Source organism: Dipodomys spectabilis, unplaced genomic scaffold (assembly GCF_019054845.1).
Source record: "Dipodomys spectabilis isolate Male_0828 unplaced genomic scaffold, ASM1905484v1 ptg000212l, whole genome shotgun sequence".
Lineage (NCBI taxonomy): Eukaryota > Metazoa > Chordata > Mammalia > Rodentia > Heteromyidae > Dipodomys > Dipodomys spectabilis.
Genome location: NW_024870889.1, coordinates 1,813,387 through 1,827,104, shown reverse-complemented (window position 1 = coordinate 1,827,104; position 13,718 = coordinate 1,813,387). Strand labels below are relative to the sequence as shown.

General features: G+C 44.8%; 1 protein-coding gene across 2 annotated transcripts in view; it reads left to right on the top strand.

Moving 5' to 3' along the window:
- The window catches only part of Ppp1r13b (protein phosphatase 1 regulatory subunit 13B), an 84,074-nt gene that overhangs the window by 53,648 nt on the left and 16,708 nt on the right, over window positions 1–13,718 (top strand). For both annotated transcript variants that reach the window (XM_042696832.1, XM_042696831.1), the window contains exons 5-8: window positions 4,131–4,232; window positions 7,322–7,496; window positions 9,232–9,428; window positions 13,011–13,151. In XM_042696832.1, the coding sequence (XP_042552766.1) occupies window positions 4,131–4,232; window positions 7,322–7,496; window positions 9,232–9,428; window positions 13,011–13,151 (615 nt within the window). The remainder of the gene's footprint in view (window positions 1–4,130; window positions 4,233–7,321; window positions 7,497–9,231; window positions 9,429–13,010; window positions 13,152–13,718) is intronic.

The following is a 13,718-nucleotide window of genomic DNA, read 5'->3' as shown; positions in this document are numbered from 1 at the left end:
TATGTAAACTACTGTGAGTTCAGAATCTAGGATTATATCTGGCATCTAGAAGTTAAATGAATTGTCACAGTATTGTGTTACTGAGTACCACAAAGTAATTATTCCCCTGACACGTTGAAGCTTGTGTGTGGAGCACCTTGGTCCTGCCCTCTGTTTTCAGGTTGCCTTGCTCCTCAGCACATCATTTAGAAACTTCCAAAGCATTACTGCTCATGGCACTGTGGGCAGACAGGACTTAGAAGTCATGGTTAGAGGGAAGTGATAGGAGCCAGAAACAATTTGTTAGTGAGATGGTAAGGAGATACCTGGGGCAGAGCTGAAATAGCGAGGAGGAGGCATGCTTCACATAGAAGTACAGAAGGAAAGAAGTCAGGCTCATATGTAGAGGGACTGGACACAGGAGAAATCACCAAACGTCTCAGGAGGAGATGCTGATTCAAAAATTTAAAATGTATTTGTGCTTTATATGAGCTTATAATTAGAGGCATCTGACAGTTGCCTGTTGTTGATACATCTCACAGGCACAAAGCCTGGTGTTAGGTAACTAACTGGTAGAGAGCTTTGCTCCAGTAGTACTGATACACGTTAGCGAAGAAAATCATTTTCTTCCTTGTAGGTACCAGTATTGGGTTCAAACTCAGGATCTGGCACTCTTGCTTAACTTTTTATGTTCAGGAGTGACACTACCACTTGAGTCACACCTCCACTGCCAGCTTTTTTTTGTTTAATTGGAGGTAAGAGTCTCAGGGATTTGTCTGCGTGGTCTGGCTTCAAAATCCTCAGAGCTGAGACTCCTGAGTAAGAGTGCAGGTATGAGCCACCAGCTCCTGGCTGGGAAGAGAATCTCTTATTTTCCCATTGCCATAGTAGGTCTATAGGGGTTGGAGGAGTGGAGTGACCAGAGGAGTGATCACACGGGCTAGAGCGAGGCCTTTGCCACTCTGCGCAGGCTGGGATTGGGTGGTGTCAGTGTCAGGCGGAAGCAAACCTGGCACTTGGGTAAGGTAACTGTGTGTCTGGAATCCAGAGCTCAGGGGTGAAGGCAACTTGGAAGCAGCCCTCACTGGAAGTGCCTTTGGAGAGAGGTTCTAGTGCATCTGCAGTCCAGGAGCCATGCTGCAGGAGCTAGATCATATCTGGACTCCACCAAGGATGTGATGCTGCTGCTCCTCCTTCATGGAGAGATACCATGAGATCACAGTTCTTCTCTGGCCAGCTGCGCCAGAGACTGACTCCAGTTAGTCTCGGCAGCAGTATGCATAGACCTGATGTTTTCTGCCCACCAGGGACTGACATCTGCCTACTACTGTGCATGTGGAGAGGAGTACTTCCTCAGTACACTGTGCACTGAATACCAGATCACCAGGATGCTACTTGTGCAATCTGTGGTCATTCTTACGACACTCTTGCCCCAAAGTGAAGGAGGAATCATAAATACATGACAATTACAAGAAAAAAGGAAAGAAGAAATACTGTTTGTTGCAGTGATTGCAAAATTGTAATAGGTGGAAATTAGTAATCCTTTATAACTATTAAGATAGAAACAGTCCTTTGGCCATTTATACTGTACTGCCAGACCTTTTTTCTTTTTCTTTTTTTTTTTTTGTCGGTCCTGGGGCCTGAACTCTGGGCCTGGGCGCCATCCCTCAACTCTTCAGCTCAAGGCTAGCACTCTACCACTTGAGCCACAGTGCCACTTCTGGCTTTTTCTGCTTATGTGGTGCTGAGGAATCGAACCCAGGGCCTCACTTATGCAAGGCAAGCACTCTACCACTGAGGCACTTCCCAGCCCCGGACCTTTTCTGTTTTTAGTAGAAGAAGCCAATTTCTTTCTAGTGGAAGCATCCATAACTAGGAAGCTTAAGAGAGACTGGCTCTACTTAGCTACCTTAAAACCTTTAGATAAAACAGTGGTTCCAAGTAAGACTGATGAAGGAATGTTGGTTCTGTTTTCCTACAGCTGAGATCATGCTCAAATACTATAAAAGTTGAGTAAGCCATGGAGCTAGAGGAGCAGGGATTGCAACTGACTTAAAAGTGTAAGAACTTTAAGGGTGACAGAAGTGAAGGGGTTCTGAGGGCATATAGAAAACAAGGAGGAAGAGGTGCAGAGGGACTGGAAATATCCATGGTTACACCCAAAGGCTTCAAAAGAGCCAAGAGTCATTAGAAGGGAGCTCTGCTGCTTTTATGAGCCACCTCTTGGCATATTCCTTTGCCTCCCCCAGAGGAGCTCACATTCCCAGCATGAAGACTTGAAGAACATGGAGCTTGGTGCTTGAAACCAGCCAGCATACCAGAAGTATGGCTTGTGCAGGAGAGTGCACAACACATACAGTTGACTCTGTATCTGTGTTCTGCTTCACACAAGCAGTTCCATCTGTAAAACAGAGGTGCTGGGTTGGGTACTGGGTGGCTCATGTCTGTAGTTATAGCTACTCTCCTGAGTAGCCCAGGCAAAAAAAAAAAAAAAAGTTTTCAAGAATCTATCTTAAAAGCCGGGCACCAGTGGCCTATGCCTGTAACCCTAGCTACTCAGAAGGAGGTTGAGATCTGAGGATCGCAGTTCAAAGCCAACCCCAGGCAGGAAAGTCCATGAGACTCTTATCTCCAATAAATCTTATCTCCAATTAACCACTCAGAAAACCAGAAGTGGTGCTGTGGCTTAAGTGGTAGAGCCCTTGCCTTGAGCTGAAGAGCTCAAAAAAAAAAAAAACATCGTAACTAGTAGCTGGGTATACCTGTCAGCCCAGCCTGGGTAAACATTTCAAGACGCCATCTCAGCAGAAAGTAGTCAGGTTGATGGTGCATGACTTGCTACCCTGGTTGTAGTGGGAAGCATAAAATAGAAAGATGTAGTTCAGGCCAATCTGGCAAAAAGCAACACCCTGTCCCAAAAATAATGAGAGCAAGAGGGCTAGAGGTGTTGCCGAAGCCTAGCACGCATGAATCCCTGAGGTCAGACCCCAACCTGCCCTGCAAGAAGAAATGGAGCCAAATGCTGGTGGCTCATGCCTATAATCCTAGCTGCTCAGGAGGCTAAGATCCAAGGATCATGGTTCAGAACCAGCCCAGACAGAAAAGCCCTTGAGACTCTTCTCTTCAGTTAACCACCACAAGTGGAGCTATGGCTCAAATGATAGAGCACCAACCTTCAGTTAAAAAACCAAGCAAGAACATAAGTCACTAAGTTCAAGCCACCCCCCACCCACATACACATATGAAATTGAGTGTCATAGCACCTGTTTGATGGGCATAAAGCATGTAGTTCAGCCCATGGCCACAGAGGTGGGAGATAGCCAGGTGCACTCCTCTTCACAGTTATTTCACACACATGATTCTTTCAGATAACAGGCCATTTTTTCCCCCTTAGGGTGTATTAGATATTTAATGGAGTTGTTGTATTTTAGAATCTGGCAGGGATTTTAGTTTCCCCCAGAACAGGTGGCAGTGAGATACTTGTCTTGGGAATACCCTCTATATCCTTGGTTGTATTTGGTTGTATATCCTTAACTAGTAACATCCCCATTTGCTCAAATACACCTATCTTCCAGGCAAAAGAATACCAGTTATAATACACATTTTCAATGTTTACATAAATCTGAGCCCCATATTAATTATAATACCTGAAGTTTATACAGGACCACAGCTCTGAAGGTAGAGTACTTGTCTAGCAAGTACAGGCTCTGAGTTCAAACCTCAATACTGCCAAAAACAAAGAAAGAAATGAAATAAAAAGGAAAGGGTTATTTAGAAAAAAAGTGAAACCTGTTTTTGTTTTGTCCCTTTCCCTGCTCACTTCACCTGTGTAGGACTTCCCAGCAGTTAGGATGACAGCACAGGCCACTGCGTCCAGCCCTGGGCTGGCCTTGAACCATGATTCCCAACCATCTCAGTTTCCAGAGTTGCTAGGATTGCAGGTATGAGCCACCAGCACCTGACTGAAAGCTGTTACTTACACTTAATAAGTGGTCAACACTTTAAAAATGTTTTATGGGAAAATAACCTAATTTGTGTTCTTCTAAGTTCTAGGGATCCTGTCTGAAATCCAGACATTTGTGAGTGCCAACCTAGAGGAAGATGGCTATCCTGATGAACACAGATACGATGAGTACTTTTGTTCTCTATAGGTTGGGAATCCGCGTGTGGAACTTACCCTCTCAGAGCTCCAAGACATGGCAGCCAGGCAACAGCAACAAATTGAAAATCAGCAGCAAATGTTGGTTGCCAAGGTAAGTCATAATAGCACAGGCAGGTTGCTTCAGTACTGTGTTTTCCAGCTGTGCTTTGAGACTGCGTGATCAATCCAGATAGAGCCATGCCAGTAAAGTACTCAGTACTCATTCCCTCTGTGTCACCCCTCCTGTAGCGTCAGGATGTTAGCCAGGCATCAGAGCAAGAACACACACACACACACACACACACACACACACACACACACACACACACAAGAGAGAGAGAGAGAGAGAGAGAGAGAGAGAGAGAGAGAGAGAGGGGGGGGGGAGGGGGAGAGGGGGGGGTGGAGAGAGAGAATATTGGCACTTTCCCGATTGTAAAGAAAATCTCAGAAGATCTTCTGTTACCTCTCTGTTCCCTGGCTGCCTCCTCTGCCATGTGTTTGGTGTGAGTGTCCTGGAGGAAAGCAGCAGTCCCTGACCCTGGGCAGGGACCCTGGGGATGACAGCTGGCTACCAGGCTTTCCGTGCGTCCTACTGTGCTAAACACGTTAGCGTGATTACAGTGCACACCGTGTACACTTGTAGTTGAAACTGTAAAGTAGGATTTGGAATTTTTCCAAATTATGGTTTAGGCATACTTGATAGACTAAAAAAAAATCAGACCTATTAACCCATGCCTGCTGGAAACGATTCATGTTGTGAATGATCCTAAAGTGTTCAAAACCAGCTTGGAAGAGGACTGCTAATCATTTCCAACCTAATTCTTACTGCTCTCTTCTGCAGAGAGGTTTCCTTTTGGACCAAAGAGCTAATCCAGTTTTCTCATTTATCGAATGACTGTGTAGTTCATTGTATTAGCTGCTTTTATGAAATATTTTAGTTGACTTATTTATAAAAGTCTCATAAAGTTTATTGGACATTTTTTAATTCTTAAGATTAGTAAATATTAATATACTCTTAAGATGAAATATATACAGTATATGTAATAAAGATTTCTGCCAGGCTCACGCCTATAATCCCAGCTACTCAGGAAACAGATCTGAGAATCATAGTTCAAAGCCAGCCTAGGCAGGAAACCAAAAGTGGAGCAATGACTCAAAGTGGTAGTAGAGTGCTAGCCTTGAGCAAAAAAACTCCGTGACAGCGCCCAGGCCCTGAGTTTTAAGCCCCATGACCAACTAAAAGAAAAATTTCTGGGGTAGGAATGTGGCTTAGTGGTAAAGTACTTGCCTAGCATGCATGAAGCCCTGGATTAAAGTACTTGCCTAGCATGCATGAAGCCCTGGATTTGATTCCTCAGTACCATATAAAAAGAAAAAGCCAGAAGTGGCGCTGTGGCTCAGAGTAGTGGAGCACTAACTTTGAGAAAAAGAAGCTCAGGGACAGTGCCTAGGCCCTGAGTGCAAGCCCCAGGACTGGGAAAAAAATTCTAATTCTGTTTCTTTTCTTTTCAAATATTGGTCCAAAAATATTACTGCTAAAAAAAAACTTCACAGATAGCTGGGAGCCAATGGCTCATGCTTGTAATCCTAGCTACTCAGGAGGCTGAGATCTAAGGATTGCAGTTCAAAGTCAGCCCGGGTAGGAAAGTCTTTGAGACTCTTATCTCCAATGAACCACCAGAAAACCAGAAGTGGTGCTGTGGCTCAAGGGGTAGAGCACTTGCCTTGAGCTTAAGACCTCAGGGACAGCGCCCAGGCCCAGAGTTCAAGCCCCATAACCAACCAAAAAAAAACCAAAAAGCAAAAAAACTTTACAGATATTTTCAATAATGTGATTTTTTTTAATGTTAAGCACACCCTTGCCCTTAAAGTATCATGTGTGATATTGGCTTCATCATACGTGAGTTTCCTTAGTAGTTTTTGTTTTTGTTTTGTTTTTTTGGTTGGTCATGGGGCTTGAACTCTGGGCCTGGATGCTGTCCCTCAGCTCCTTTTGCTCAAGGCTAGCACATTACTGCCTGAGCCACAGCACCACTTCTGGTTTTCTGATGGTTAATAGGAGTCTCATGGACTTTCCTGCCCAGGTTGGCTTTGAACCACGATCCTTAGATCTGTCTCCTGAGTAGCTAGGATTACAGGTGTGAGCCACCAGCAACCAGCTGGGTAGGTATATTTTATGAATCCATATGGAACCATATTTAATGTTGACTGTTACCTTCCAGGTATGTTTTATATTAATAATAGAAGCAGGATTTTGCGTTTTTATTTTAAGATTTTGTGTTCTAAAATGTTTCATTTTTGAAAAAATTAGTCTTAAAGGGAACAAACTATCTTTGATTTCTCATGTCAGTTAAAAATGGACATTTAGATCTTTCACACCTTTTTCCTTGTGTATAATATTCTGTTGGTGCTCATTTAGGAAGTTGAATAAGAAACCTTATTAACTGAAGTTAGCTTAGAGACACAAAGGATTCCTGTTTTATCTCATATGTAGCGGACACAGCCATATTATAAATATATATATGCAAATTTACAAAGTCCTATGCATTTGTGCACAAACATATTAACAATGGTATATGGAGTGGAAGATTCCAATGGTGTGACTCCTTTTAGTTCAGTGAATACCAGGAAGCAGGAGCTTGTGGTGTCGGGAGGGGTGAGGTCAAGGGGAGGCGGGTGGGAAGAACAGTCATAATATTCAATTGATATGTGTGAAATGGAACCAGGTAACTTGAGGGGGGTGAGGGGGTTGGAGAGATGGAGGAGAATTATGAAAAGGATGACATTGATCAAGATGCATTGTACTCATTAACAAATAGAAAGAAAACCCTTTGTACAGCTACTTAAAGATATTTTTCTTTAAGAAAGAAATCTTGGAAGTGCTTTGTAGTGGGAGGAAGTGTGTTCCAACAGCAGGAAACAGAGCTGGCTGCACTTGGCAGCTGTGCTAAGTGCAGAGATTGTAGCTGTAGAGGTTCCCACGGTGAGCTGTGTAGAGCAGATGAGTGTGGCGGTGAGGGCACTTCAAGTATCCCCACACTTACCATGCCACACGCACACGCATATGCCTTGTGTGGACCGATAGGTGCAAGGTTGTTCTAGTGTTATTCAAGATCGGTAATAGTGTGCACACACATCTCTGTTCTGAAGTACAAAGGTAGTTGTAAATTTCAGTTTGAAAAGTTTTTCCCTCTTTGTCAGGAACAGCGTTTGCATTTTCTAAAGCAACAGGAGCGACGCCAACAACAAACTATTTCTGAAAATGAGAAGCTTCAGAAATTGAAAGAGCGAGTTGAAGCACAGGAAAACAAGCTGAAGAAAATTCGTGCCATGAGAGGACAAGTGGACTACAGCAAAATCATGAATGGCAATCTGTGTACGTGTTGCAGCCCCTGCGGCCATGGTCGACCCTGTTTGACTGCCTGTGTGCTACTGTGTGCCGCCCCCAGATGCTTTGTGCCGCCCCCAGATGCATTAGACAGCCGGCTACCTGGTAGTTTGTTACAAAGTCACATGGAATTTTGCAACAAAGTGCACTAAAACTTCATTGCATCTAAGAGGACAGAGTTGGTTATAACGTGACTTTTTAAAAAAACTGTACATCCCACCAACCCCTGGGAGGAAAAAAAAAAACTTACGTAAAGCCAGTGAAGCCCTCAATTAGATTTTGTTCCACTTAATATCAATTTCCTGATTTTTTAATATAATTTTAATTGTCTATATTTACAGGGTACAGCGTGATAATTTGATGCATATTATAACATGCATTGATCAAATCAGGGTAGTGTTTCTGCCACCTTAAACATTTTAAGATTTTTTTTTTTTTACCAGTCCTGGGGCTTGAACTCAGGGCCTGGGTACTGTCCCTGAGCTTCTTTTGCTCAAGGCTAGCACTCATACAGCACTTGAGCCACTTGCAGCTTTTTCTTTTTTTCTTTTTTTTTGTCGGTCATGGGGCTTGACCTCTGGGCTTGGGCACTGTCCCTGCGCTCTTCAGCTCAAGGTGAGTGCTCTATCACTTGAGCCACAGCTCCACTTCTGGTTCTCTAATGGTTTATTGGAGATAAGAGTCTCTCGGACTTTCCTGCCCGGGCTGGCTTTGAACCGAGATCCTCAGATCTCAGCCTCCTGAGTAGCTAGGATTACAGGCGTGAGCCACTGGTGGCCTGGCTCCACTTGCCGCTTTTTCTATGTATGTGGTAATGAGGAATTGAACCCAGGGCATCATGCATATGCTAGGCAAACACTCTACCACTAAGCCATAGTCTCAGCCCCGACATTTTGGAATATTTTGATGAACACATCCTAAGTGTGTATATTCATAGGGGCACATAATGCAGTTTCAGTACCACTCGAAACGGAGTGGGGGGATCCTAAGCCTTCTGACCCTTTTTGCTGCTTGGGCTGCTAAGGCTTCCCTCATCGACAGTCTCTGTTGTCACTGAGTAGCTTGGGTCTTACCTATGCATTAAATGAGGTAAGGCAAACAGTGGACTGGGTCTTTTTTTTTTTTTTTTTTTGGTCGGTCGTGGGGCTTGAACTCTGGGCCTGGGCGCTGTCCCTCAGCTCTTCAGCTCAAGGTGAGCGCTCTACCACTTGAGCTACAGCGCCACTTCCGGTTTTCTGGTGGTTTATTGGAGAGGGAGTCTCACGGTCTCTCCTGCCTGGGCTGGCTTTGAACCGCGATCCTCAGATCTCAGCCTCCTGAGTAGCTAGGATTACAGGCGTGAGCCACCAGTGCCTGGCACTGGACTGGGTCTTTTAATGAGTTCAGTTAGCACCTCTTCAGAATGGCTTAGCTAAACTGGCTTTGGGACTGATTGCTCTAAGGAATGTTCAGTAACTATTGGAGAAATAATTGTTGCTCTGTATGGAGTAATACTGTATGTTCTAGATGCTTGTGTTTGTTGCTGGATAGGGTACTCACTTGCCAGTGTGTGTCAGACCCTGGGTTCTAGCTGTAGCACTGAAAGGGCAAGGGAGAGGAAGAGTATGTGGGATTATGCCTACGCTTTAATCAGAGGTCTAGCATGAAATAGGAACAGAATTGGATACCGTGTGTACAAGTGAAGATCCATTAAATGACTTCTTTTCTTTGTGGACAATTACAGCTGCTGAAATAGAAAGGTTCAGTGCCATGTTCCAGGAGAAGAAGCAGGAGGTACAAACTGCAATTTTGAGAGTTGATCAGCTTAGCCAGCAACTGGAAGATTTAAAGAAGGGAAAACTAAATGGGTTCCAGTCTTACAATGGCAAGTTGACAGGACCAGCAGCGGTGGAGTTAAAAAGACTGTACCAAGAGCTACAGGTAATTCACCTGGGCCTGGGGGATAATTGTGTGAAACTCTCTCAGCTTTCTCCTTAATAGAAGATGGATATTCAGGAACTGGAAACAAATAGATTCTAATTTAACAGGAGACGTAAGCTATCTTCAGTACAAAATATTTTTGAATGGCTTCATTGAGATGAAATTCACAGAGCATACAATTCATTTAAAGTGTGCCAGAGTATCTTTACAGAGTTGTACATCCTCTGCCACACAAACTTTAGAACATTTTCATTACCCCAAACCCCCCTCGATAATGCCCTTTAAGAGCCAGCAGCCAGGAATCTGCCTTTAGTCTGTGTGGAGTTGTCTGTCTGGACCTTTCATGGCAATGGAGTTACCACATGTGGCCCTTGTTGACCAGCTTCTTCACTTAGTGTGTTTTCAGTGTGAGGACTTGGGCTGGGAAGGTGGCTCAGTGGTAGAGCGCTTGCCTTGCATGCATGAGGCCCTGGGTTTGATTCCTCAGCACCACATAAGCAAAAAGAAAAAAGCCGGAAGTGGCGCTGTGGTTCAAGTGGTAGAGCACTAGCCTTGAGCTGAAGAGCTGAGGGACAGCGCCCAGGCCCAGAGTTCAGGCCCCACAACTGGACCCCCCCCAAAAAAAGAAAGAAATTCAATGTGAGGACTTAGTTGGCAACATAATGAAGCCTGAGCATTAGTCTTGACACATTAGTTGCCACCTCTGAAATCCTTGTTTCAGGCTACTGTAACAACATAGCACTGATGGGCGACTCAGAGAGCAGGCGTAGACTCCCCCTGGTTCTGGAGGTCAGGGAGTTGACAGATTAAGTTCCTGATGTGAGCTATGTGTACTTAGTGTTCCCACCCTCCCTCTTTCCTTCCCTCCCTCCTTCTTTCCCTCCCTCCCCCACTCTCCCCTTCTCTTCCTCTCTCCCAGTTCTCTCTTCCTTCCCCCTCCCTCCTCTTACCTTTCTCCCCTTTTTGTTAATTTTCACATAGTCCCATGTTTCCCCTCAGGGCTGGCCTCAGACCACAGTCCTCCTGCCCGTGCTTCTGCTAGCTGGGTTGGTACGCGTCCACTGCTGAGTTTGGTTAAGATGGAGTCTTGCTGACTTTTTGCCAGAGCTGACTGTGAACTGTGGTCTCTGCCCCTTGAGTATAGGGATTTTATTTGTGAGCCACAGAGCCCAGCTTGCTGACTGATTTGCTTTTTATACTGCAGTTTGAACCCAGGGCCTTGTGTTTGCTAGGTAGGTAGGCCTGTACCACTTAACCCATAGTCTCCCACAATTTTGTGCTTTCAGTTGTTTTTCAGGTAGGTTTCTCACTTTTGCCCAGGGCCAGCCTCAGATCTCTTACCTATAGACTCATACAAAACTGGGATTACAAAATACTGGTGTACCTTGCCCATCTTACTGATTAAGATGGAGTTCTCGTTTACTGGTCTCTCTTCCTCTTTTTCTAAGGACAGAACTACCCATCCTATTGTGGGTGCTTGCCCTCTGACCTCATCTAAAACTTACCACGGAAAGAGGCTGTACCATACTCGGGCGTTGGTGGCTCACGCCTATAATCCTAGCTACACAGGAGGCTAAGATTTGAGGATCCCTATTCAAAGCCAGCCACACAGAAGTCAGTGAGATTCTTTATCTTCAATTAACCACCAGAAAAGTGAAGCTGTGACTTAAATGGTAGAGTACCAGCCTAGAGTGAAAAAGCTAAGGGACAGCAGCCAGGTCCTTAGTACCAGTCTACTACCAGCATGAACACACACACACACACACACATACACACACACCCCTACGTCCTTAGTACCAGTCTACTACCAGCATGAACACACACACACACACACACACACACACACACACACACACACACCCCTACGTCCTTAGTACCAGTCTACTACCAGCATGAACACACACACACACACACACACCTACCTCACTAAACATCACCCTGGGGCAATGTTGCGATTCTTCAGGGCTTTAGCATGTGAATTGAGGGCAGGGTCACACACTGTTCATAACAGTCATGACAAGTTCCCTGTCTCAGAAGTTGTCATTCCATGAGTGCCTTTTTAAGCAATTTTATTAGGACTTACTAAAGAAAGTCCTCTAGTATTTTATGAAACAAGAGTGTTTAGCTATGAAAATAAAATCACTTGTTTCTATTAAGTTCTGTTAACCTTCTTTTGCATGTTAGGCAATTGTTAAATGCTGAGGTATAATGAATAGGCGAGTTTATTTCTAACTATTGGACTACAGTTTGTTCGTACATGTTTTGCCTCCTATCTGGTGAGCACATGCAGATATTTGTGTACCTAAATAGTTTAGCACCTATGGGAGTGCTCCCTGATACTGTCTCTTCTTTCCTAGCTCATTTTTTAAAAATACTGATTACACAGCTTTGAGCACAAATTAAGAGACAGTGCCCAGGCCCTGAACTCAAACCTCCACCTCCCATACTGACACAATAATTAATTAATTTAAAAAATACTGGTTATAAATGAGTGAAATATAAAGGCCTCGTTTGGGGTTCCAGGTTATCCGTTGTGAGCGTCTTGCTGCCTCTGTGTTGTTTGCTCTTGGATGGCTGGGGTATAACGGTGTTTCTGGTGGGACAGGCACGCCTCCTGGTTCTGAGCGCCACTGCAGGGGCTGAACAGTGGTGGCATCCAGGGTTCCAGGCGTGGTCTCATTACCAGGGTTGTGCTTTAGAGAGGAGAGATAGTTGCAAGCATTTTCTGTTTCTTTATTTCGTAAGAACTCTGTTCTGGGACAGACATGGTGAGATTACAGACATGAGATCTGCAATCTAATCACTGAGGGAGCAGAGGCAGGAAGATCATGAGTCTGAGGCTATTCTGTGCTATGTAGTAAGACCCTGCCTCAAAAAGAGCTAGGAGCGGTGCACCAGTGGCTTACGCCTATAATCCTAGCTACTCAGGAGAGCAAGATCTGAGGATCATGATTCAAAGCCAGCCCCAACAGGAAAGTCCATGAGACTTTTATCCCCAATTAACCACTAGAAAACCACAAGTGGCGCTGTGGCTCAAGTGGTAGAGCACTCGCCTTAAGCTGAAGAGCTGAGGAACAGTGCCCAGGCCCAGAGTGCAAGCCCCACAACCAGAAAAAAAAAGAAAAAAAGAGCTAGGGCTGTGGCTCAGTAGTAGAGCACTTGTCTAGCACCGTGCTTGCCTGTTACTAATCTATGAACTATGTGGCGCACAGGTGACAGTGTATACATGTAAACATATCCAAACTTCAGGCTACTTTTTCTTTTTTTTTTTTTTTTGATCCAGTCCTGGGCCTGAACTCTGGGCCTGGACGCTGTTCCTCAGCTCTTCAGCTCAAGGCTAGCATTCTACCACTTGAGCCACAGCACCACTTCCGGCTTTTTTCTTTTTGCTTATGTGGTGCTGAGGAATCGAACCCAGGGCCTCAAGCATGCAAGGCAAGCGCTCTACCACTGAGCCACCTTCCCAACCCTACTTTTTCTTCTTTATCTCTTTGGCAAGAGAATTTGTTGGGGAGGGGAGAAGAGGGTGGTATTTGACTTTTTAATTAGTGAAAATCTTATGGTGTATTTTCTATTTTGAAGATTCGTAACCAGCTTAACCAGGAACAGAATTCAAAACTCCAGCAGCAGAAGGAACTCTTAAATAAGCGCAACATGGAGGTGGCCATGATGGACAAGCGAATTGGGGAGCTGCGTGAACGTCTTTATGGCAAGAAAATTCAGGCATGTAAATGAGAAAATGTCTGCGAGCTAAACTAATGTCAGTGGTTCATCTAAACTCCTCAGTGTCCTTGAATGACATTGAACTCCTACCTGTCACAGCTGATACAGCAACCCCTATAAGTGAGACAGGCAAGCGTCACTTGCAAGGCTCACTGCTCCTAGCGCGTGGGCAGAGCCTCATGGCCTGGCATTCAGCTTTCCATCTCCATCTTTCCGCAGCTCTGTCTCTTCTGCACTGGGGTGCTATTGGCCCTGGAGTGGTGGCATCCAGCCTTCATGTTTTAATAGTCTAAGCTGCCACTTGAAGCCAGTTCCTTGGCCTTTGTCTGTAGACTTGTGTCCTTGCTAGAAAGGCATCGGTCCTCTCTGCCCCAGGTGTTGTAAGGTTCCTAGGAGTAACTCATTTGGAGGGATTTTGAAAACTCTTGAGAAAGATACCACATAAGGGGTTATAATTTTTTTTTTTTTTTTTTTTTTTTTTTGTCGGTCGTGGGGCCTGAACTCTGGGCCTGGGCGCTGTCCCTCAGCTCTTCAGCTCAAGGCGAGTGCTCTACCACTTGAGCCACA